The 25144-nt window shown below is 46.0% G+C and overlaps 1 protein-coding gene across 1 annotated transcript in view; it reads left to right on the top strand.

The window, feature by feature from the left end:
• MTA3 (metastasis associated 1 family member 3) overlaps nt 1-25144 on the top strand; it is a 201412-nt gene that overhangs the window by 70863 nt on the left and 105405 nt on the right. Inside the window, 3 exon segments of the mRNA XM_054989242.1 lie at nt 2670-2733; nt 7861-7978; nt 21295-21397. Coding sequence (XP_054845217.1) covers nt 2670-2733; nt 7861-7978; nt 21295-21397 — 285 coding nt within the window.

Below are 25144 nucleotides of genomic sequence, written 5' to 3' on the forward strand. Positions count from 1 at the left end.
ACTTCTTTTGTTTCGTTTGGCGTACACTCCTTCATGTCCAATGTTTTATGGTTTAAATGTTTTAATAGTTTTGTGTCTTTATGTTATACAAGCTCTGGTTTTAACTTTTTTAAAGATATGGTATTTATTTATTTATTTTATTTTATCGTATTTATATTCCGCCCTCCCCGCAAGCAGGCTCAGGGCGGATAACAACATTAAAACATTTAAAACATTCCATTAAACATTAAACATAATGTTCGGGATTCGGGACTCCGGCTTAAGAGCTCTCATCTGCAGGGTAGTGCTGCACCCTGTTACAACTCAAGGTCGTTACATCGTTGTTTGAGTGCCTGAAGCCTTGCACTTTGCCTTCTTTCCTGTGCAGCAAGACGCTGTCTCCCTCTGCGCTGCCTATCAGGTTCAGGGGAGCTGGGTGGAGATTCTGCCCTGGTCTCAGGAGCTGGTGCAGGTAAAGGAACATCCTCTGTCCCTGAGTCTGCCCTGGATTACTCAACCTGCTCTGGCAAGGGTTCCTGCTGCTCCATTCCCTGCTGGTCTTCCAAGCAGCTGCCTCTGGAGGGGCTTGGAATAGTCCCACTCCTGTCATCCTCCTCAAGGTCTTCATCCTCTGAGGACTCAGAGGCTACAACATATACGGGGAGAGACGGTCCCTCAGGTACGCTGGCCCCAGTCCGCACAGGGCCTTATAGGTCAATACCAAAACCTTGAACCTGATCCGATACTCCACTGGCAACCAATGCAGCTCGCACAATACTGGTGTAATATGCACCCTATTTGGTGCTTTCATAATGATGCACGCCGCTGCATTTTGCACCAGCTGTAATCTTTGGGCCAGGCACAAGGGTAGGCCCGTGTAGAGCGAGTTACAGTAATCCAACCTAGAGATGACCGTTGCCTGGATCACCGTAGTTAAGTCACAGGTAGACAGGTAAGGGACAAGTTGTCTGGTCTGCCGCAGGTGGAAAAAACTCCCGAATCCAGTCCCCCATGGCTCAAGTATAGGACCTCCGTCTTTGTTGGGTTCAGTTTCAGTCGGCTCTGTTTTAACCAATCAGTCACGGCTGCAAATGCATGTTCCAGGGCATCTGGGGCTGAGCCGAGCTGGCCATCCATCATCAGATACAGCTGGGTGTCATCTGCATATTGATGGCACCCAAGCCCAAAACCTCACACCAGCTGGGCAAGGGGGCGCATATAGATGTTAAACAGTAAAGGGGAGAGTATTGCCCCCTGTGGGACCCCACACACCAATGGGTGACGGGGTGACAATTTCTCCCCAAGCTCTGTCCTGGACTGTGGAGAAAAGAGACAAGCCACTGTAAGGCAGTCCCTCGTATCCCCACATCGGTGAGGCGGTGAGTCAGAAGATCATAATCGACTATGTCAAACGCTGCTGACAAATCCAGTAATATCAGCAGCGCTGAACCACCTCGGTCCAGATGTCTGCGAAGGTCGTCTGTGAGGGCGACCAGCAGCGTCTCCATCCCATGTCCTGGCCGGAACCCAGACTGAAAGGGATCTAGGCCCGAGACATCATTCAGAAAACCCTGTATCTGTCCCACCGCCGCCTGCTCAATCACCTTTCCCAGAAACGGGAGGTTCGAGACTGGGCGATAATTGACCAGCACAAGAGACCAAAAGGAAGTATGCTACTGCAAATTATATATCACGCAATAAATTACAATTTCAAGACCAGTGGAACTTCATTCTCATTCCAAAATTAAAGTCACATTCGTAAACAATTCCTGTAGATAGAACAATATGCACAACCAAAATCCAATCGCTTAAGTCCATGTAAGTTCCATACACGTCTGTAGGTCAGCCGTTAGACTCTTGACCACGACGTCGTGTGACTGTAATGCCGCAATTCCAATATTCCGAATCAGTGCAATTTCAAAGAATCCATATATCAGCAAAAAGCTCCATCCAGAGATCATAAGGTCCTTTGCTGATATATGCTGACGTCGTGGTCAAGAGTCTTAACGGCTGACCTACAGACGTGTATGGAACTTACATGGACTTAAGCGATTGGATTTTGGTTGTGCATATTGTTCTATCTACAGGAATTGTTTATGAATGTGACTTTAATTTTGGAATGAGAATGAAGTTCCACTGGTCTTGAAATTGTAATTTATTGCGTGATATATAATTTGCAGTAGCATACTTCCTTTTGGTCTCTTGTGTTGATTTCGGAGGAAGTATTCCCCCCCCCTTTTCCTTCTCCGATAATTGACCAGGTCAGTGGGGTCCAATGATGGTCTTTTCAGGAGCAGTCTCACCACGGCTTCCTTTAGTGGCCCGGGGAAAACCCCAGTGCCCAAGGATGTGTTAACAATGGCCTCCAGCGAGGTACTTGATTTTAGTGGTTCTATGATGTGATTGTTGAATGTTTTAGTTTGTTAGCAACCTTGGTAGACCTTATGAGTACAGAAAGGCAGAAGACCTTATGAGTACAGAAAGGCAGATATATATTTTGTTAAATAAACAATAAAATGATATACTTACTTAAATTACCTTGACAGTTGTTGCATTCATTGTCACTTTTTTGTGCCCAAATCAATGATTGAATGGATTTGCCAAATTCCAATTTGTCTGTTGATCTGTATTACTTGCAAGAAGAAATTACTAGCCATGAACAATTTGTTGTTCTTGTTATGCTTATATAGGGGGAAATGCAGCGTTGCACTTCTGAATGAGACAGAATCTGTATTATCATATCTTGCTAAAGAGGTAAGGCTACATTTTAAATTTGGTCACTGAAATAGTATCTTTAAGAATTGGAGATTAACAGTAAATTGGTAGGGAATGAAACAATTCTTTCCCAAAATGGTATGTATTACTAGTAAATAAAATAGGAAATGCCTTGAGTGCTTATGATGGTTGTGTGGTGTGATAGTTCACTGTTAATTATTGATGCTTTATTGTTTGTAGTAATGAGGGTATGAAACCATTCATTTGATTTTTAAGTGAAAGTTTGCAAAAGATAATAGACTCTTTGTTTTTAGCTTCCAGCTTCAAACTGAAGGTTTTGCCTGATTCTTCTGCCATTGGGCAGCAGTGATATAGATGCACATTTTCAAGTGATGGATCTCTGGATTTGAGCGTTAGCTGGTTCCTACTGGGTGTAATTAAATCACCAATTGTTGCCTGGAACACCCCCCTCCTCCCCCACACACACAGAATGTGGACATGGACTTTATATATGGACTGTGCATAACTTGGTACTGAGGCCCATATGATGCATGGGACTGCCACACAGCACCCAGATAAATGGGTCTGCTTGCCAAGATGTCAGCCCCTGCTGAGCTTCCTGCAGGAACCAGGACTAGCAGTGAAAGAGAGAGAAGCCATTTTCCCAGAGACAGTTTTAAAATGACAACTATTTTTCCTGTGGGAGCCATGGCATGTCTGTGTCTCAGATGGGCCTCTTGATACGGAGATGCCAGGAACAAAAGGGGCTTCAGGATTTCCTGGTAATCCCACAATCAAGATAATCACTTCCACCCATCAAACAATGGACGATCATAAAATGCTGGTCACTTTTCATCCACTCTTCCCCTCTGTCCTTTCTTCCCCTCTGGAAGTGTCGCTATGGACCATCATAAAAATCAATCACCCCTCATCCTCTCTTCCTCCTGTCTCTTTTGTTATTCTTGAGGTGTCACAAACACAAAACATTAGGCTCTGAAGTACCCAGTCCTGATCTCCTTTATCCCACCTGAGTGGCACATTATTTACTTCCGTTAAATTTCCTGAGAACCATTTGACAGGGCATAAGCCCACTCTGGGTCTAGCCTAGGGGCTGAAATTGGCTGTATAAGGGAGATGCTCAAACTCCCCAGGACCCCACCCACCTCGCTTCTCCTACCCCACCCCACCTAGTGCATTGCTGGCATCTCACTAGGCATTCTGCCCGTTGCTGCTGGATCTGTCACCAGGACAGGTGTGTATTGCCCACCAACGATATTCCTGCTGATGTCTCTATTTTTCTCATCTTTTATTTCCTAGACTTGTAATGAATGTGTGTGTGATTCCTGTATTTTGCATAAGAAAAATCATTAAGTAAAGGATATGATTCATTAAAATATTAGTCTCCTCACTTATTGAAGGTGGTCCGGATTACTAACCCTGGTATACATTTGGTCAAGATCCCTGATATTAGCCTACTGTACATTAATTCTCCATTTTTAGAGCAGTTTGGCTAACACAAGGATAACTGCAGGAATTCTGTCCTCTTGCCTCTTAAGCCTCCATGGGTAAAACAATAGGAGAATAAAATGTTTGCCTAGTCCCTGCTCTTGCATCCAATCCAGTCCTTAAAGTTGGCATGTTTCCATTTGCCAGTAAATGGCTTGCTAAACCTGCTGCAAACATTGCAATTGGTAGCCAAAAATCAATTGGGCTGTAACTTAAGTGTTGCATGAGTGCAAGTTCTTAGATGATGGAATTATTATTAGCCTTTCCTAACCACAAATTATTTTGTGCAAATTTGTTTTATTCTCTGGAAATATATATAAAAATATGCAAGTTATCTGAATAAAGATAATGGTGAACCATATGTAGCTTTTCCATCCTCCACAAAAACAGCTAAATGTAAGCAAGGAGGTTGGCATAAGCAATGATTATCAAGCTGTCTAAAGTGAGATTCATTTCTGAATGTACTGTAATTTTCAGTATCCACTTGCAAAGTAAGTACATGTTACTTTCCCTTTCTCCAACGTCTGCTGGAGGAATCTCACATCAGTTAACACAGAACAAATTTATAATTTATTTTCCATGTTTAGCATATATAAATATATAGCATTGTTGAGCAGCAAGCCGTATATGGGCTGTGTCACATGTTACTGAAATGTACATCCAATTTTGTCATTGAGATTCCCAAAGCATCCTTGCATAGGTAATTCTCCCTCCCTCTTGTCTTCACAATCTACCTCTGAAGGAGCTGCGAGTCCCAGCTAGGGTTGCCAGGCTGAGCCTAGCAAGGAGTGGGAGGGTTGGAGAGTTTTCACTTTTGTTTCTTGTAAAAATTACATTACAGTTGTAAAAGTACTTCTGAAACATTTTATATGAAGTTTGTCAGTGGTTGGGAAAGTCTTGCTATATTTAAGTATTTTCAGGTTTTGTGTTGATATGTGTTTTGTTCTGTTCATGCTTGAGGGCATTACGGATTTTTTCTACAAAATGACTTTATCATTTGTTTACTTATAGTATTTGTATGATGTCTTTTCAGAAAAACTGAGGTGGCTTATAAGAATAAATAAAATAGCAAAATTAAAAGTTAAATGGCAACCCAGTAAAAGTAGCCAAACCAGCAATAAATAAACTTCCCAATCCAGGAGACCATAAAAATCACCAGTTTCTCCTTAATAAAACAACATAGAAGTAAACATAGACTACGAAACAAGACACAGTTCAGGGCATGAAATCCATAAATAGTTGACTAAAATTAAGTTTAAAAACTGAACAAATAAAGATATATGACCTGGTACATAAAATACCAAAGTGAGTAGATACTACAGAGAGGGGATTCAGTCCGGGCACCTCCACCAAGAAAGCTTCGTCTCTGGTTGCTACCCACCTTTTGCATGTGGAGATGGGTACAGAGAGAAGGGTTTGAATAGGACTGGTGAACAGGACAGTGTGGGACGAGGCAATCTCCTATTACTTCACATTCAAGCCATTAAAAGACAACTCTACTAGCCAAACCAGCAATATTAAAAAAATTCCAGTCTAGATAAGTGCTAGTACTAGGCAACTAGTACAGATTTTTTAAAAACTCAGTATTAGAATATCATTATGTTGATATAACATTATAGTGATAGGTGAAGCAGGTTCTTTGAATTCCCAGCTTTCACTGAAAAAGGATTTAAGTCTCTAGCCCGTTCTTATGTGGAAATATAATGGATAAGAGGTATATCTCTGCTAGAGATGGGCACGAAATGGGGAAAAAATGAAACGAGCGTTTCGTGTTTTGTCGCATTCCACGAATCACGAACTTCCATGAAATTGTCTTGTTTCGTGAAACAATTCATTAGTTTTGTGATTCGTCAGAACCCAGGGCATTTCAATGGCCCCCTTCATACCCAGAGATGCCAAACTTGCAGGGAGATTTCAGCAGGCTCTCCTCTTTACCTAACAAGCAAGACAAATGCTCTAAGTAAAATAAGCAAAGAAAATAAAAGGAAAAAAAGGTAGTCAAGCTAGGCCCCAGAGCCAGGCAATGCCCTGAGACTGGTGTTGGGTGGGGTGGAGGAATGAAGGCACCATCGCCCAATGACCTTCCCAGCAAGATCAAGAGCTGAAAATAAGAAAGCGGTGTTTCAGTCTCTTTTAAAGCAGCAGCAAATCCAGCCAAAAGCTCCCACTCTCTCACTCCACATCCCAGCAACAGGTCCTCCCTCTCCCTCTGTCTATTGGAATTGAAAAGCACGAGGCAGAGAGCTGTGCCTTATATAAAAAATGCTCACATAGAGCAGAACAGGAGGTCTCTAGTTGGCAGACAGACCTGCCTAACAGAGTTTGGAGAGATGAGATTGTGTTCCCATGGCTACAGAAGTCCCATCTCCTCAGTTGCCTAGGGGATTAACCCCCCTGCTCCTTGCTGTATAGGGAAGAATGGAAGCTCTCCAGTTGGTAGGGAGAGCTGTGTATCGTTATGTGGGCTAAGATTGGGGTTTCCAATGGCAACGAAAGGTATCTGCAGACATTCTGGGCCTATGTTGCCTAGGGAATCAATGGATCGGCGCCAGCCTGTCTGGCATCATGAATCATTCACGAATCAGCCCCAAAAGTCTTGAAGTTTGTGAAAACCGCGGCCCCACGAAACACATTTCGTGAAACACGAATTGACCCGATTCGTCGTGAAATTTGATTGGTATTTTGATTCGTGCCCATGTCTAATCTCTGCTAGAGAAGGAGCTGGAAACTTACTTTTTTAAAAAAATGAAAGCTAGGAAATGGCTACATTTGTCATTTCAACAATATAACAATATTGTAGTGCTGATTTTTAGAAAAAAAACTGTTAAAGCCCTAGTAGCTTAGGAAAGGGGTGGGGGTGGTTACTTCCAGGGGTTTGGGACAGGGAAACTTTGGAGAAACTGTTAAAGCATGTGCTGGAAATGGGTGGGAAAATGAAAAAGGCAGCACTTTCAGAAGAACCACAAACATTTCAAACAGTATTCTGAATTGATCAGAAACTCAAAGAACACTTGAAGAATGGAAGAAAGGGGTTGTTAAAAGAGGCCTCAATCCTGCATTGCAAATGGAACACAAACGGCTTTGTGTGAAAAGGTTAAAAAAAAAAAGTCAACAACTAGCAGCCAAAATGATTGTGTCTGAAGTGCCACAAAAATCCATTAGCAACCAGCCGCTAAAATGGTTTACCAAGGCAGTATGCAAAGGTCTTAAATGAAGCTGCAGCCCCACATCTTCAACTGCAGCCCCACATAGAATGCACTACAGTAATCTAACCTGGACATGATCATAGCATGAAAACACCATGACCAAATTGTGCTTTTCAAAGAACATCCATAACACTGATGAGAGGCCCTAGCCTTTCCACGTATCCAACAGAAAGCCACTTGATCAAGGCTGCTTAGGTTGAAGGAAAGCTTCAAAATCTGCTGAACAGAGCAGTAGGATACATGCCACTATGGGCCATGGAGACCTGAGCCTACATTTACTGGCTAGTATCCAGCAGCATTCCCAAACTATGAATCTGCTCTTTAATGGAGAGGGCAACTCCCCTTCAGAATAGGCTAGTGAGTAAATGGTTATTTTTCTATATGCATGTTAGAAGACGGAAAAGTCTAATCTATTTTACCTGTTGTTTGAACTAATATTTTTTGTTTAATTTAGGATACTTTCTTCTATTCTCTGGTATATGATCCTTCCTTGAAAACGCTGCTAGCTGACAAAGGGGAAATCCGAGTGGGACCCAGGTATCAAGCAGATGTACCAGATATGCTCACAGAAGGTACATATCTTATAGTTATAAGCTGAGATGCTGGCTGGAGTGGTCTAATCTGATATTTTCTGCCAAAAATGGCTTCATATCTCTGCACTGTGGTTTCATGTGAATGCTCTAATATGTAATCTTATTCAGTTTGGTTTCAGTTGGTTTTTGGTATCTGTCAGTGGATGTAAGCTTCATCTGATCATTATATGAATCTACTCAAGGAACTGCAGTGAATTGATTATTCAGTGATGACTAGCTGTGTAATAGGCACCAAGACACTCATACCATCAGTGTGCTACCCTGTTCTTGTGAGCAGAGCCCTACACTTCCAGTATGTGTGTGTTGACACTTTAGAGACAAGGTGATCTATTTACGCCAGCTTAATATCTGTCAAGATATTACACATTTGAGAAGAGACATTCTAACCTTCCCTCCTGCTATATTTTTCTAAGTCCTTTTCCTTTGAGAAACTGAAGGGGAGTAAAATGCCAGGATGGGGTGAACAAGATGTGTGTTGTGATAGGGAGATATAAATCTAGCCTTTAAGTGACCTCTAGGAGTAAATCCCTGGGAAGGAATTTCTAGGGAGGAGCCCAGAAATAAATGGCCAAGTATCTAACCCTCAAATTGTCATGCCACACTAAAGGACTGACTGTTTTCCTAACCTTTGATGGTCCAATAAAGCCAGATCCAAGGGGTAAAATGTGTCTGGCTGCACAGGGGGTATGGCAGAATGGAAGAACATTTTCCCAACTCAGGATTGGTGGTGGTGGGGTATCCTCAGGAGAAGGGTTTAAAAGATTAGTAAGTCCTTTGTTTGTGTATGTTCACTTGAGACCAGGAGCAAAGGAGATAAAGGGGCAGCTTGCTTCTACTTCTTGATCTCAGAGGTGGTTTAAGATGCCAGGTAACCTCAGTGATTGTCCGGTTAATTTATCTGGAAAGTTTTCCTTTTTTCCCCTTTGTTATCTGCATAGCTTTTGTGTTCTGATATTTCCTTCCTTTCATTTTCAGTGATTTGCATTATATACTCTTGTACAATAAAGATCTCTCTTTGATTAAGGATAGGCATGTCAAATTTCTTCCCCATTTACCTAGGCGCTCGTTCATGCTGGCACTCTGTGTGTGCTCAAAGACTCACCAGGGCCAAACTGCTGGTGAAAAGAAAGCCTGAAAAATCAGTTTGGTGTTGGCAGAATAAAGGAAATATAGCCAGTGAGAGAGGGGTGAGTGGTTTCCCTCTCAGGCGCAGCAAACGCACACTCTCTCTCTGGCCATAACAATGTAGAACCAGTCAAATTTCAGCCACTGTTCTTGGGGCCATATGGTGTCCAGTGCAAACTAAGAGCTCATAATGGACTAAACCAGATTCTTCTGGTACGTTCTGAAGTGCACAATAAGTTTATTTTGGAAGTTGGGTCAGCCATTGCACCAGCTGAGAATGTACCCTATGAACCAGGTGTCATTTCAGTCTTAGAACATTGCTTGCATCAGCCATTAGTGAGCTCTGGCAAAGAGGCAGGCCTGGAAAACATCTACCCTTTGTTAATGAAAATGGCAGTAGTGGTGTCATGAGTCAGCCCCAGCCTCGACTGGCCACCTTACCTATTGCCTCAGAGTCCTCCTCAGAAGATGAGCAGGAAGGGCCAGCAGGAGCCTGGAGCTTCTGCCGAGACTGTCAAGGATGAGGAACAGCCAGAAACCTCCACAGAGGCTGTAAGAGATAAAGACTCCCCCAGGGCAAAAGCTAAACCCGAGCACCTGGGACCAGTTGAAAGGAGGAAACAGAGAGATCAGACAGCCCTCTTGGAGAGGCGGAGGAGTGCCCGTTTACAGGCACAGCACCGAACGGAGCTGTTAGAGAGAGAGGCAACAGCTGTTCCTCATTAGGACAGCATAAAAGGAAGACGCCGAGGAAACTAAGCTTGGAAGCAACTCAGCTCGCCACTCCCTGCTACCAGAGCTCTACGCCTGGACGCTCTTGCCTTGCCTTGTGCCTTGTGCCTTGCCTTGTGCCCTGCTCTGCTGCTTGATTGGACTTGGACCCCGGCCTGCCTTCTGACTACCCTTCTGCCTGCTCCTCTCTCTGACTGGCATATTGGACCTGACCCTTGGCCTGACTTCTGGACCCTGGTTTGCTGCCTTCTGGACTACTGACCTCCTGCCTGTAGTGTTCAGCCTGCAGTACCAGTGAGCCTCCTGCCTGCTGTGCCCAGCCCTGTGCGCGACACGTTGCTTCCACCACCACACTCAGCAGCTACTGGCAGCATGGATGCAGCCACAGCTGCTGCACTTGTAGCTCAGAACCAGATGCTGCAGCAGACGGTGACCCAACTGGGCAACGCTGTGGCCCAGCTTCAGCAACAGCTTCAGCAGCAAGCAACGGCAGCGCTGCCACCAGCCCCGCCCAAGTGCCCGGTAAGCCTGCCCGAGAAGTTCGCTGGCAATGTGGAGGAGTTTCCTGTCTTCCTAGCCCAGTGCCAGCTGTACATCAGCCTGCGCCCATGAGACTTTCCTGATGATAAGACCAAGGTGGGCTTCATCCTGAGTCTTTTGAAAGGCCAGGCGGCCAAATGGTCTACCCCTCTGCTCCTGGAACCGTCGCCGCTGCTGCAAGACTACACCGGGTTTGTGGAGCGGCTCCAGCAAGCCTTTGCTAACCCCGTCAAGGCTGAGAATGCCAACCAGTGCATACGACGGCTCCGCCAGGGACGGGGGTCCGTGGCCACCTATGCGACAGAATTCCAGCTATTGGCTCAGGACCTTGCGTGGAACGAGGCGGCACTGCAGGACCAGTTCGTGGAGGGCTTGTCTGATGAGGTTGCAGATGAGCTGGCCTGAACAGAACGCCCCAGTTCCCTTCAAAACCTTGTGGTGCTGTGCCAGCGCATTGACCAGCGCCTGGAAGCCCGGAGACAGGCGCGCAGCGAAGGGCCCCGGCGGGGAGGGATTCCCCGGCCGGTGCCTGCAGTCCCCTATTCCACCCCAGTCACTCCAAAGGGGGCAGAAGGAGAGGTGCCCATGTAGCTGGGTGGCGCCCGACCCCACCTGACGGCCGCAGAGAAAGCAAGGCGACGCACCCAAGGCCTCTGCTTGTACTGTGGCGGGGCCGGCCACTATGCCAACGCCTGCCTGGAAAAGCACCTCCCCGAAGGTGCAGCAAAAGACCAGCCCCAGCTCGCGGCGACCCACACGGACTGGGGCGAGAGGTTTACACCAATGGGGCCCTCAACATCGGAGGGGGACACCTCCTCCTCCACCTAGACATCCAGTTGCCAGACGGGCAGCACTTGGAAACCCGCGCCATGGTTGACTCCGGCGCTTCCCGGAATTTCATGGACCAGCAGTTTGCCCGCCAGCACCACATCCCGTTGCATGAGAAACCCGTTGCTGCCCTGGTGGAGGCCATCGACGGGCGTCTACTGAAATCCGGTCCAGTAACCCACGAGACTGAGCCGGTGGAGGTAGTTGTGGAAGGCCACCGGGACCGAGTCCAGTTCGATGTAGTCTGCATGCCGCACTTCTCGGTGGTGCTGGGTCTGACCTGGCTCATGGGCAGCAACCCGCTCATCGACTGGAAGCGCCAAGTCGTCCAGTTCCCGACCAGAAAGCCGGATCCCTGCCCGAAGTTGCTCGCCAGCGCAGACGCCAATGTCCAGGGATCCCTGCTGCCACCCCGCTATGCAGAGTTCGCGGACGTGTTCGAGGAGAAGGGGGCTGATCAACTACCTCCCCACAGACCCTACGATTGTGCCATAAACCTGATTCCTGATAAATCCCTTCCCAACGGACGCCTGTACTCGTTATCAGAGCCAGAACGAGTAGCCCTAAAGGACTTTTTGGCAAAAAACCTAGCATGGGGGTTTATCTGACCCTCAGCCTCTCCGACGTCTGCACCAGTCCTGTTTGTCAAAAAGAAGGGAGGGGACATGCGTTTATGCAACGATTACCGGGCTCTTAACCAGATTACAATCAGAGACCGGTATCCACTACCTCTGATCCCTGACCTCTTAGAGCGGCTCTGAGGAGCAACTCGTTTCACTAAACTAGACCTGCGGGGAGCATACAACCTCATCCGGATACAATCAGGGGATGAATGGAAGACGGCCTTTGGGACTCGTTACGGCCAGTTCGAGTACCTGGTAATGCCTTTTGGCCTATGTAATGCGCCAGCGGTCTTCCAGCATTTTATCAACGATGTGTTCCGGGACCTCCTCGACCATTATGTCATTGTATACTTGGATGACATCCTGATCTACTCCCGCAACCCCGCCAGGCATGGGGAGCATGTGCGCTCAGTATTGGAAAGACTTAGACAACATGGGTTGTACGCCAAGCTTGAGAAATGCGAATTTGACAGGGAAGAAGTTGAGTTCCTGGGACACCGAGTGTCCAGCCAAGGAGTACAGATGGATCCCGCTAAGGTCGAGGCAGTACTTTCCTGGCAGGCTCCCCGAAACCGTAAGGAGGTTCAGCGTAGATTTTCCGGGCTGTATGGCCATGGACTTGGCATTGTCGTTCCTGACATTTCGCCAGCAGCTGGACACATCCAACTACTTTGTCAGATTGCTCAGGGAAGCCATTGAAATTCATAAGCATAAGCACAATTTCAACAGGAAAGAAGAGATTTTAAGAATGAATAGGGCATGGTTTCCAGTCCTGAAAAGCACCAGGCTAACAAAACAGTCTGCATCTTTCAATAACCCTGCAGATAAGATTAGCATATCAACCACCAATCCATATGCAAAAGAACCTCCTCAGGATACAGTGAAGCTTCCCCCCATTAGCATGCCACGTCCTGGGAAACTTACAGGATGACTCGGCCCAAACTCACCTTCCAGAGTAGATATAAATTACCTGCTAACATCTCCACGCATTGACACTGAGAGATCTCTGTCTTTCGGTGCTATACCTCTGAAGATGCCAGTCACAGCTGCTGGAGAAACATCAGGAACTACAATACCAAGACCACTGCCATACAGCTCGGAAAATCTACAACAACTAGTATCAAAGACATTTCCATACAGTGTCAAGGACATTTCCGTAAACAATGTCATAGCGTTTTACAAAGACAATATTAGTAAAGATCCAGTTGCTGAAACAGAGCATAATCAATTCTAGGACTGACATTAGACAACATGAAGCACAGGTAGTATATAGGAGTACTATTTAAAGCAACAGATAATATGTAAGGCAACATAATGATGAAGTCTATGGTCCCTAACTCATTAGCAAAACATCTGAAACCCCCTACCTACTATACCACCTTCCTATCTGAGTAAAAAGCCTTTTTGAATAATTTGGTTTTGCATTGTTTGCGGAAAGCCAAGAGTGTGGTGGTTCTCCTGACTTCCTCAGGCAGTCTGTTCCACAGAGTAGGGGCCACCACAGAAAAAACCCGTCTACGGGCTTCTGTTGATTTCACCCCTGTGCAGGCTGGCACATAGATGAAAGTTGTTGTGGAGAGACATAGGGAGGGAGGTCGTCCCATAGGTATGTTGGGCCAAGGCTGTAAAGAGCTTTGTATGTAATAACCAATACCTTGAATTGAGCACGGTAACTGATAGGTAGCCAACGGGGTGACTGTAGGATGGGAGTGATGTTTATGCTCCTACTCACTCCTGCTAACAGTTGAGCTGCAGCATTTTGCACCAATTGGAGCCTCCTAGTTAACTTAGACAGGAAACCAATGTATAGTGCACTACAATAGTCAAGTTTTGTTGTTACCATAACATGGATCCAGGTGGCCAGGTTGGCTGTATCAAGACATTGTGACTTAAGAACTGCTGCTGCTGTGAAGAAGGAATTTAAGCTTCTGGTTTGGTTGGGTAATCTTGCTTCATAAGTTGTCATAGCTGATGAGTGGGTCCAGAATAGTGAGGGAAGGGGGGGTGGAGCCTGCAGCATTTCCCTGATCTTTCTATTGTCTGATTCAAGCTTCACATAGTTCCTTCATACATTCTTCTCTCCATTCCCATACCCCTCTTCTAGTCTTATTTTAGCTTCCCTTATTTCTGTTTAGTGACAGATAAAACATATTTTCCTGTCTCTTTCTGCTCTCTTTACTCAAATCATGTCTCTGCTAGACACTGTAATGTGATATACTTTCCCTCCCAGACTTTGTTTCTCTTTTCTTAACTCTATGCATCAAACATAAGAGTCCTCTGTAGACTAGACATGGGCACGAACCGAAAAAAATGGAACCACCTGATTCATGGTTCATTGCTATTCCATGAACCGGGAACCATGAACTTCCACAAACTTTTACCAGTTCACGAATTGGTTTGTGGTTCATAGTTCATGGAATTCAAACACCTGGTGCCAGCTTCTGAAGCTGGTGCGGGGTGTTAGAAACTGACAGCCCCCTTCTCCTGTCGCCCCAAAGCAGCAGAAGTCTGTCAGTTTCAAAATACCCCATGCAGGCTTCATCCAATTGGGTGAAGCCAGTGCGGGGCATGTGAAACTGACAGCCCTGTTCTCCTGTCCCCCGAGTGGCAGGAGAACGGGCTGAACCCAGCACAGGGTGAGTGAAACTGACAGCCCTGTTCTCCTGCTGCCCAAGCAGGAGGAGAACAAGGGCTGTCAGTTTGACAGACCCTGTGCCGGCCTCAGCCCATGGGCTGAACCCAGCACAGGGTCTGTCAAACTGACAGCTCTAGTTTTTCTGCCACTTGGGAGACAGGAGAACAAGGCTGTCAGCTTCACTCACCCTGCACCGGCTTCAGCCCATCGGCTGAACCCAGCACGGGGTCTGTCAAACTGACAGCCCTGTTCTGCCATCTGAGTAGGAGGAGAATGAGAGCTGTCAGTTTGACAGACCCTGCACCGTGCGGTGTGAGTGAAATTGAGCCCATCGGCTGAACCCAGCACAGGTGTGAAACTGCCCAAGCGGCAGGAGAACGGGGCTGTCAGTTTCACACATGATCAGCGGCACCAGCCTGTCTGGCTTTACAAACCGCTGATGACTCGCATGAACCAGGTCAAAAAAGTCATTTAGTTCGTGGGTAACGCGGTCCCACGAACTGCGTTTTCACGAACTATGAATTGGCCTGGTTCGTGTGTTTTTTGCTTCGTATTGTGATTTGTGCCCACCTCGAGTGTAGACTTGAATCCTTAGCAGCACTATCCTAAGGAGAGTTGTTCCCTCCTACGCCTTTTAAGACTTTGGTTGACTTAGAAGAGTGTAACTCTGACGAGGAGGGCTCTGTAGGAGATGCAGGATTATGGTACTCTTTGGACTGTTGACATAAGACTTCAGGAGGGGGGTTACATATTTGAACAGAATTTAACATGATTGTTTGGGCATACTCTCCATGTAAAAGCATATTTGAACATGTAAATTATCATACTTAGGGTGAAGTGTTGAAGATTAGTGTAATGAGGATTGCCAACCTCCAGGTTGGGCCTGGAGATTTCCCAGAATTACATCTCCAGACTGCAGAGACAGTTCCCCTAGAGAAAATGGCTTGTTTTGGAGGGTGGACTGTATGGAATTATACCATGCTGAGGTTCCTTCACTCCTGAAACCCCAGGATCTACCCCTCCAGGCATTTCCTCACCTGGAGCTGGAAGCCTTAAGTATAAGACAGACCTGCAAAAATCAGAGGTAAAATGTACTGTGGAAAAATTCTTAATGAGCAAAATGATGTAGACGCTTGCAATGTGCCACAAGCACACAAGTACTTGTTTAATTTCAGTTTTTCCTGAAATCAATATCTCTGATACTATTTTCTGAAAAGCTTGCATAAAACATAGGAAGCAGAATTCTGCCTTGGTTTGAAGTTTTTTTTCTCCGTTCAGCCAGATGTCTGAGTTCATGGACACCTGAGGCAGAACAATTAATAGCGCCCCCCCCCCAATATTTTTTTTAGTGTTGTGTTGCTTATTCTGCACAAGACTGTCTACTCAGGCCTGAGAGAAAATGCATGTGTGCACCTCACATTACCCACATTGTATGTTTTTCTACACTTAACTGTTCATATATCAATCTGTTAGTAGGACAGAGTGATTTCCTTTCCTTTTCTGCTTCCATATATAATATTGGACACAGGTCCAATATTATGCCCCTTGGAATCTTTTGCATCTTGATAAGAAGGAGAGCAAGATTCAGGTCCAGGAGCACCTTAAAGATCAACTAGATTTCCAGGGTGTGAGCTTTTGAGAGACAAAACTCTCTTCTCAAAACTCTTGAAAGCAAATAGACTGGAAATCTAATTCGTCTTTAAGGTGTGACTGGACTCAAATCTTACTTTTCTACTACAGACCAACACAGCTACTCACCTGAAATAATCTTGATAAGGATGGAGAACCTCACAGTTGTTTGTGGGTAGTCATTCGAGAAAAAAAACCCTAGGAGTTATGCATTGACACTAGAGAACACTTATACCACTTGCTTCTACAGTTGCTTCCCTCTTAGCCATTGCATGTGCACAGTAATATGCTGGTTGCTGAAGCTGTACTTCATTAGGCTATCTATTTGTATTTAAACGTCTTCTGAAGGCGATTTCCTGGTAGTAGTGGGTGAAGAGAGAGTAGTACATCATAAATTCTAGGAAGAAAGGAAAGGGTGCCTTGGGATAATTTATATCCACTTGCATTTATGTGGGTTTAACAGGTTTTTTATATTTAATCAGTTAAGCAGCATTATATACAAATATGTACTTTTGTATATTGCATACAAAATCTTTAAAAAGATGTTACATTAAAGTGTGGGGTATCTTCTGTTTCTTAGAATTGATCATGTTTTTCCTTCTATACAAGTGAAATGGTTGGTAGTGTTTACCATATCTTGTTAAATTTTGGTAGGAACATTGGAAGGCACATGATATATGATTTGAGCCCCTATTTAATGGGGGAAATGGGTACAAATATAACTAAATAACTAACATTTAAATCTGGCCCAAAGGCTTATCATTGCCTATCTATGATTTATTTTACTCATGTCCATTTTATATATGTACTATTACCTGCCTCAAGCAAGCAATCACATGTGCATGCCTTGGAAAAATTGGGAGCTATGCTGAATCCGATTATGAAGTAATTTATTTTGATAAGAGATAGTTTTAAGGAGAAGTTGGAACCCCTGTTATTAGGTGAATTATTCAACAGCTCAAAATAGAAGGTTGGAGACCTTGTGTATCATTCTCTTTTTCTATCTGTACAGTTTAGAGACATGAACAATTAAAGTTGCTTTTTGGGGTTTTTTTCTGTAACAGAAATTAGTAGAGATAAAAATGGGAGACAAGCAGTCTAGCCACAATCTAGCCACAGAGATGAAGATATAGATTCATGAACTGCACATCAGGGGCTAATTGCTTTTTGTTCCAAGTCAGAGGATGATGCAGTCAAGGAAAGATTTTAAAGGTTCCTCTTGAAAGCCATTTGTAAGTTGAATAATTAAGAAATAAGCATCTGTAAGCAATTTAATTGGATTTTTCTAAGTATATTTTAAAGATTGTTGTGACTGGTGTTGAAGCGCAAACAGCTTGAACACCGTTTCATGGTTGCAGGTTGTATGCCACTGATAGTTGTTCAGAGACTTGAAGGGGATATAACTGGCTTCATTGCCTGCAATGCATTGCCCACTTGTGGTAGTGCTATGAAGTGTTACTGTGGTGCTTCAAAAAACTTGTAAAATCCATTTTATCAGATAACATAGCAGGACAGAAAAAATTATCTCTGTCATGGGCAACTGTGACTGTATGTTTCATTGATGATTTACTAGTTTGTTAATTTACTTCATTTATACCCCACCTTTCTCCCAATGGGGACTCAGTACCACATACATAGTTCTCTTCTCCTCCCTTTTAACCTCCATTTACTGGTGACATCCTGGTAGTTCTCCAGCAGCAATAAAGCCCTTTCCCACTTGAAGAGACTTGTGGAAGCTGGTGGCTCCTGAGAGTTGAGTTAGGATAAAGCAGCCATAATGAGCGGGACTTCAAAACAGCCTTGGGGCAGCCAAAGAGGAGAACGTATTTCTGCAGGTGAAACAAGCAGAAGTAGCATTCTTGAAGGAGGTAGGCTCCTTGCTTTGATAAGCTGATAGAGGAGGCAGTGTCCCTAGGTAGATAGGAGTTGACACTAGCCTACTAGATCTTCTTCCCATACATAGGGAAACAACTGTGTTGGTGAACATTAGGTAAATCTTCCAGGATACTTAACTTGTACAAACCAATAAATGGTGAAGTAGTCTTTAGGATTAATTCCAACTTATAGATCCAGAGGAGTTAGCTGTGTTACTCTGTAGTAGCAAAATGGAAAAGAGTCCAGTAGCACCTTTAAGACTCACCAACTTTACTGTAGCATAAGCTTTCGAGAATCACAGTTCTCTTCATCAGATGCATCTGACGAAGAGAACTGTGATTCTCGAAAGCTTATGCTACAGTAAAGTTGGTTAGTCTTAAAGGTGCTACTGGACTCTTTTTTATTTTCCAACTGATAGTGAGATTTTTTGAGGAAAGGAGCATGGTGGTTACAAATGGAACAGACAGATCTTGATCTAAGAGAGATGTCATTTTCAGTCCTCTGGGGGAAAAAAAGCTGTTGCCATCCAATAGCTGAAATTTTCAGGAGCAACTTTCAAAAATAGTGTACCTTTTCAAGTATCCTATACGGGGGATCAGTTTCTTCAATTGCATAAGAACAGTTATAAAACGTTTCAGTTCAGATTAGAGATGGGCATAAACCGAAATACAAACAAAAGTTTGGCACGAACCGGTGGTACATCAGAGCCCATTTCTGATGAACTGCCACAAAGTAGGCTGGTTCGTTTGGTTCATTTTTTAGTTCGTCACTGCAGACAACCTGGTGCTGACCCATCAGTTTCCTAGGCAACAGGGGATGGACTTCTTGGAGATCTTCTGCTGAGCCGGAAGTGGCCTTCTGCTGGCCCAGAAGTGACCTGCTGAGCCAGAAGTGATGATTTGCTGACCTGTATGTGACGTTTTTACAAACCAAACAAACTGGTTCATGAACCAGGGCAGATTCATGAAAGTTCATGGTTCGTGAAATGTGACAAACCACTCTAGTTGAGATCCTGGTTTATTTGAACCATTAAACTATGGTTTGCATTTTTTGCATACCATAATTCCAAATCTATACAATTTCAATGTAATGCTAAGCTTTAACCGTCATTGAAAGTGGAAATGAGCTGTCTGCATTCAAGTGGAAGAGGATCACAGGCTTCTTCATTAAGTAGCAAACCCTGTTAGGACATTGAACCAAAGTCCTATAGTGTTGGACCTGCAAGTTTTAGACTAACTGTGAAAAAAGTTCAGCTGGTTTAGTATTGTCTCTCTGATTCTCCTTGTTGTGAGAAAAATAAAATTCTTTTATTTGTTTGTTTATAGTCTGCCTTTCTCACTGAGACTTAAGGCAGATTACAAAGTGTGAGATTACTACAGTTAGTTTCAAGGAGATTTCCATAAACAATGTCATAGGGTAAATAAACACAAGTTTACAAAGATATAACATTAGTAAGAATCCAATACAAAGTTGAAGAAATGCTGAAACAGATCATAAGCAATTCTAGGGCTGACACTAGACGGTATGAAACACGTAGCTCATAGGAGCACATATTTAAAACAACAGATAGTACGTAAGGTAACATAGTAGTGAAGTTTGTGGTCCTTAACTCTTTACCGAAGCATCTGAGAACCCTTCCTTATACAAAAGCTGTTTTGAATAATTCAGTTTTGCATTGTTTGGACAAGTCTCTCAGTCTAATAGATACTGCAGGGGTGAAATGAGGTAAGAATCTATTGGAATCCACCAGGAACTGCTTAAATATGGAAGAAATAAAATTGATATAACCATTTCTGTGCAAGTTCACAATATGTAAAGTAGGGGTGTGCATCCCCCCAAAATTCGCGTTTCCCGCTTCAGGTTTAACCAAAGTGAGAAAAAAACCCAGAATTACCAGAATCCCGAAGTGGCTTAGCTTGCCTCGGTACGCTCCATAAAGATTTGGAGCGTACTGAAGTGAGGGATAGCAAACCCCCCCACCCCCTGGGGCAAACCCAACCACCCCACTTACCTGGCCAGCAGGGAGAGGGGAGGCCAATCAGCTGGGCGGCGGGGAAGCCCAGAGCAGGCTCCTGCGTGTCCCGTGCCGCCGCCTCCGTGGTCACAGCAGCCAACTCAGCAGCGGGGAAGGCAGGAGCCGGCTCCTCCAGTGCCTGCGCCTCCTCCGCCGCAGCAGCCAGCTGGGTGGCAGGGAAGCCCAGAGCCGCCTCCTGCGGGACCCATGCCGCCACCTCCACTGCCGCAGCAGCCAACTGGGTGGCAGGGAAGCCTGGAGCCACCTCCTGCTGGGCCCGCGCCGCCTCCTTCACTGCCACAGAGGCCAGCAGGGTGGTGGGGAAACCTGGAACTGGCTCCTGTGGGGCCCAGGCTGCCTCCTCCATGGCCACAGCAGCCAGCAGGGAAGTGGGGAAGGCCAGAGCCAGCTCCTGTGGGGCCCACACCGCCTCCTCTGCCGCCACAGTTGCCAGCCAGCTCCTCCAGAGTCCACGCCACCTCCTCCATTGCCAGCAGGGTGGCAGGGAAGGCCCAGATCAGCTGCTTGGGGGGGATCGCTCCGCCAGACAGCTGATCCACAGGTTTAAATGCCCCTTTCCGTTCTGCTTTGCAGCGGCATGGAAAGGGCATTTTAAACCCCTTGATCCGAAGCTTCCTGAAACGATATGAATCACTTTGGGAAGCTTTTATCCAAGGTTTCCAAATCGAGCCCAAATCATTGCAGATTGGGTCCGATTTGGGTACTTTACCTGAACGCAAAACCCGAATTGCACACCCCTAATGTAAAATCATATCATAGAGATCAGTTTTGAGTGGTCTGTTTTTACTTACAGATGAGCAGAGGAATTTACAGTGCAGTCTTAAGCAAAAGAATACTGTTCTGAGACCATTGAATTCAGTGGCCTTAGATGGGTGTAACTCAGTTTAGGATTGCACTGTTAAAAACATAGGTAAATTTTCCAGAAGTCCAGCTGAGTCCACACAGAAACTTTACTTACCATAAACTAATTCTGGAGTAGAATTTAGTGGCTCCAATAATATCTAAATTCAACAATTTAAGAGTAGGGAAACAATTTTTAAAAGATTAGTACAAAACTGGTTTTAGATGGAAAGCTATTTAAAATTTCATGATTTGTTTCATTAGATGTATAGATTATTTTATAATTTCTTATCACATGTTGAAGTTTAGTGAGGTTAATTTAATTGCTTTGACCCTTGCATATTTAATATATGTTCAATTTAAACATGATATAAGATGTGGAAAGAGAACTATTACAGTTATTAGCATTTTATCTAATCTACTTTTCTGACAGGACAAACAGATGACCGGGAACAAGCAAAGCTTGAAGTAAAAGTATGGGATCCTGATACCCATCTCACTGATCATCAGATTGACCAGTTTTTAGTAGTAGCACGGTAAGATTAACGTTGTTATGATTAGCAGTGTCACGATTATACATAATCCAGATAATTTTACCTCTTATTTCATTTCAGTGAGAGAGTTAAGCACCTCCTTAACATTAGAGATGGGCACGAACTGAAATGCAAACCAAAGTTTGGCATGAACCAGGCCAGTTCGTGGTTCGCGAACTGGTGGTTCATCAGAACCCATTTCTGTCAAACCGTCATGAACTTTAGGCTGGTTCATTTGGTTCATTTTTTGGTTCATCACTGTAGACAGCCTGGCGCTAATCAATCGGTTTCCTAGGCAACAGGGGATGGACTTCCTGCAGCCCTTCTGCTGACCCAGAAGTGACAGATTACTGACCCGGAAGTGACGTTTTCACAACCCAAGTGAACCGGTTTGCGAACTGGGGCAGGTTCGTGAAAGTTTGTGGTTTGTGGTTCGTGAAATGCGATGAACCACAAATCCCACACGGTTCAGTTTTTTTCCAGTTCGTGCCTATCTCTACTTAACATTGTTCTATTGAAATCAATGTAGCTTAAATACACTTAACTTTGGCTAGACAACCTTCAGATCCAAAATCCTTCCACCAGCGGAAAGGCAGTTCTATGAATTCAGTTTCTCCAATGGAGGCAAACTCAGCAAAAAGCAGTCACTGAATCCAACTTAGCTGAAAGTGGTCATTGGATCCAGCCCATAACTTACTTACTGTATAATATGTTAAGACGGAGCTTGTGTGCTCCTGAAAGGTAGTGCTTCTTGATGGTACCCATCAAATGTACATATGTGCCGTCAGGTTGCAACCAGCTTTTGGTGACCCCAGCCAAGAGGCTTTCATAGCAAGCGAGAAACAGTGGTGGTTTGCTGTTGCCTTCCTCCGCAGAGTCTTCTTTGCTGGTCTCCCATCCAAGTACCAACTCTGCTGAATTTCTGAGATCTCATGAGATCAGGCTATACTATGCCACCTTCACATATCATGCAGCAATTGAAATAATGCTAGTTTCTGATTTGCAGTCTACTTAGAGAGCATTACTTATGCATCATGTGTTGGGCAATATATGTATAACTTTCAAAGGCTCCCTAATTGTATAGTCAATTGGTTATCTAGAATGACAGGAGTATTTTAAAATATGCTTTCTGCCTGTCCTCGAAACTAGGGATAAATTCATGTGCCACAGAATTAGTTACACTAATGCCTGCTGGTATTGGCAGCTTGTCCAAACATTGCAGAGATTTAGTTTTCATGTTTAAAAACTTGAGAAAACATTAGCCATTTGAAATTAGGTCTGAACTCCTATTATGTATAGTGCTTTGTTTTAGATGGTAGAATTCAGCATGCAGAATGATGTGATAAAGTCCACAGTGAATGTGGGGGGGGGAGTCTACTTGGCTAGAATGTTTTATGAATGTTTATTCACTGTATTCTCATAGTTTGCCTGTCACCTCTGTGTTATTACTAGACATGGGCGCGAACCAAAAAAATTTAACGAACCAGCGGTTCACGATTCAGCACCGACTATGATCCCGAAATCGCGAACTGCAACAAACATTTTCCGTTGCCGAACCAGTTCATGGTTCGTGGTTCATTGGGTGCGGAATGGCCCCCGTGGCACTTACAGAGCCCATATTCCCGGGGAGTCTTTTGCAGGCTGTCCTACAGCCATCACCCAAGTTTGGACAAGATTGCAAAAGGGATCTTGGAGTTATACCCTCTCCAATTCAAGGCCCCCAGAAAACTCCCACTCGATACAATTAGAGTCAACAGTTGACGTTGGCCCAGTGTACAGAAGGTGGGTGGTGATGGCAGCTGCCGGGCCTGAAGGGCACGGGGAGGCAGTGACAAGCCACCTCCCCTCGGGGCGGGGGGTCTGGCTCTTCGCTGGAGGCACCCCCCATGTCCCTGGCTGCCAGGCCAAAGAGAAGCGTGCTGGTATTCCCAGCACAGGCTGGAAGGTGGGTACTGGCGGCGGCCACTGGGCATGGGGAGGTGGCGGCGAGCCACCTCCCCTCGGGGCGGGGGGGTCTGGCTGCTCACCGGTGGCACCCCCCATGTGCCTGCCCGCCAGGCCAAAAAGGAGCGCACTGGTATTCCCAGCGAGAGCCAGAAAGTGTGTACCAACGGCAGCCACTGGGCCTGGTGGGCACGGGGAGGTGGCGGCGAGCTGCCTCCCCTCAGGGGGTGAGGGGTCTGGCCGCTCACCAGTGGCACCCCCCATGAGCCCGCCCGCCAGGCCAAAGAGGAGCGCGCTGGCATTCCCCGCATGGGTGGGAGATGACATGACATTCGGATGGGGGCCTGATCCCCCAGCAACTGCGGGTCCTCACCTCAGGGTCCCACTAAGGAAAATTTCGGCAGCAGCCGACAGTACCCACCTTCCTGCCTTGCCGGAAAGGATGGGAGGGAGAGGACCTGTCATCATGAGGAGGGGGAGGGGGAAGATCCCTCATCAACCGTGGGTCCTCACCCGAGGGTCCCACTGAGGAACAGTGTGGCAGTGGCAGCCAACAGTACACACCTTCCTGCCTTTCCGGAAAGGATGGGAGGGAGAGGACCTGTCATGTGGGGGGGGTAAGTGGGAAGATCCCGCCCCGCACCTCCAGGCCAAAGAGGAGCACGCTGACTCATTCCCACCCAGCTGAAAGAGGTCCCATCAGTCCTGTTGACAGGGGTGCCGCCACATTGTCAACCAACTGTATCTGTACACAATACAATCGGCAGCGTGATCACAACCGAGCTGTGTAACCAAGGAGGGAGCAGTAACAGGATAGTCCCTCGTGAAGCAGGGCCTGACCTGATCCGCTGTCCTGGCTTTGCGGAAAGTAGGGGATGGGCAGGGCAGGAGGCATTGTTTGGATGGGTCAAAGTGGTTCCTGAGAGGGGGAGACGGAAACGTGACAGCAGCAGCAGCAGCAGCTGACATCGGCCACCTTTCCTGCCTTTGCAGGAAGGACATCCGTTGAGTGAACCATTCCCCCCTGTTCAAGAGAGCTCTGCGTTTGCGATGGATGGGGGCACCATGTGGATTAACTATATGTGAAACAGTTCCTGAGCTGCTGCGCAAGTGCCCAAAGGAGGCTGCCATCAGCAGCATCACCCACCTTCCTGCCTTGCCAGAAAGGATGGGAGGGGGAGGATCTGTCATGTGGGGAGTAAGTGGGAAGATCCCCCAGCAACCGTCAGGCCAAAGAGGAGCGCACTGGTATTCCCGGTGTGGGAGGGAGAGGATGTGTCATTCGGACTGGGAGGCTGATCCCCCAGCCACCGCAGGTCCTCACCCAAGGGTCCCACTGAGGAACAGTGTGGCGGCAGCCGCCTCCTGAGCCATCAGCCTCGAGGTTGTAAGCAGCGTTGTCCCAGACCCCGAGGGGACAACCTCCACCAGCACGGCCTGTTGGAGCGCTCTGCTCTCACCAGCATCACCCTCAGGGCAAATTGATCCTCCCACTGACCCCCGCACAGAAGAGCTGGTGGCCCCCTTTCTCCCCCCAATGGATGTTTCACTGTGTGAGGAGGGAGACAGGCTCGGGTGGTGCCTCTTCAGGTGCCGAGTCAGGGCCGTCGAAGACAGGTGCTTCGGATTTTTGCCCCTGTGCACCAGGACATCACAGGCACTGCACCGCACCACACGGAGGTCATCAGGAAGGGCCCGAAACTGCCTCCATATGGAGGCGTTGTAATGTCAACCGCTAACTGTCTCAGGGTAAGGAGGACGAATGGTTACAGGCTGCGCTGTGGGGCTGGACACGGGTGACAGGGT

Source organism: Eublepharis macularius, chromosome 1, assembly GCF_028583425.1.
Source record: "Eublepharis macularius isolate TG4126 chromosome 1, MPM_Emac_v1.0, whole genome shotgun sequence".
NCBI lineage: Eukaryota > Metazoa > Chordata > Lepidosauria > Squamata > Eublepharidae > Eublepharis > Eublepharis macularius.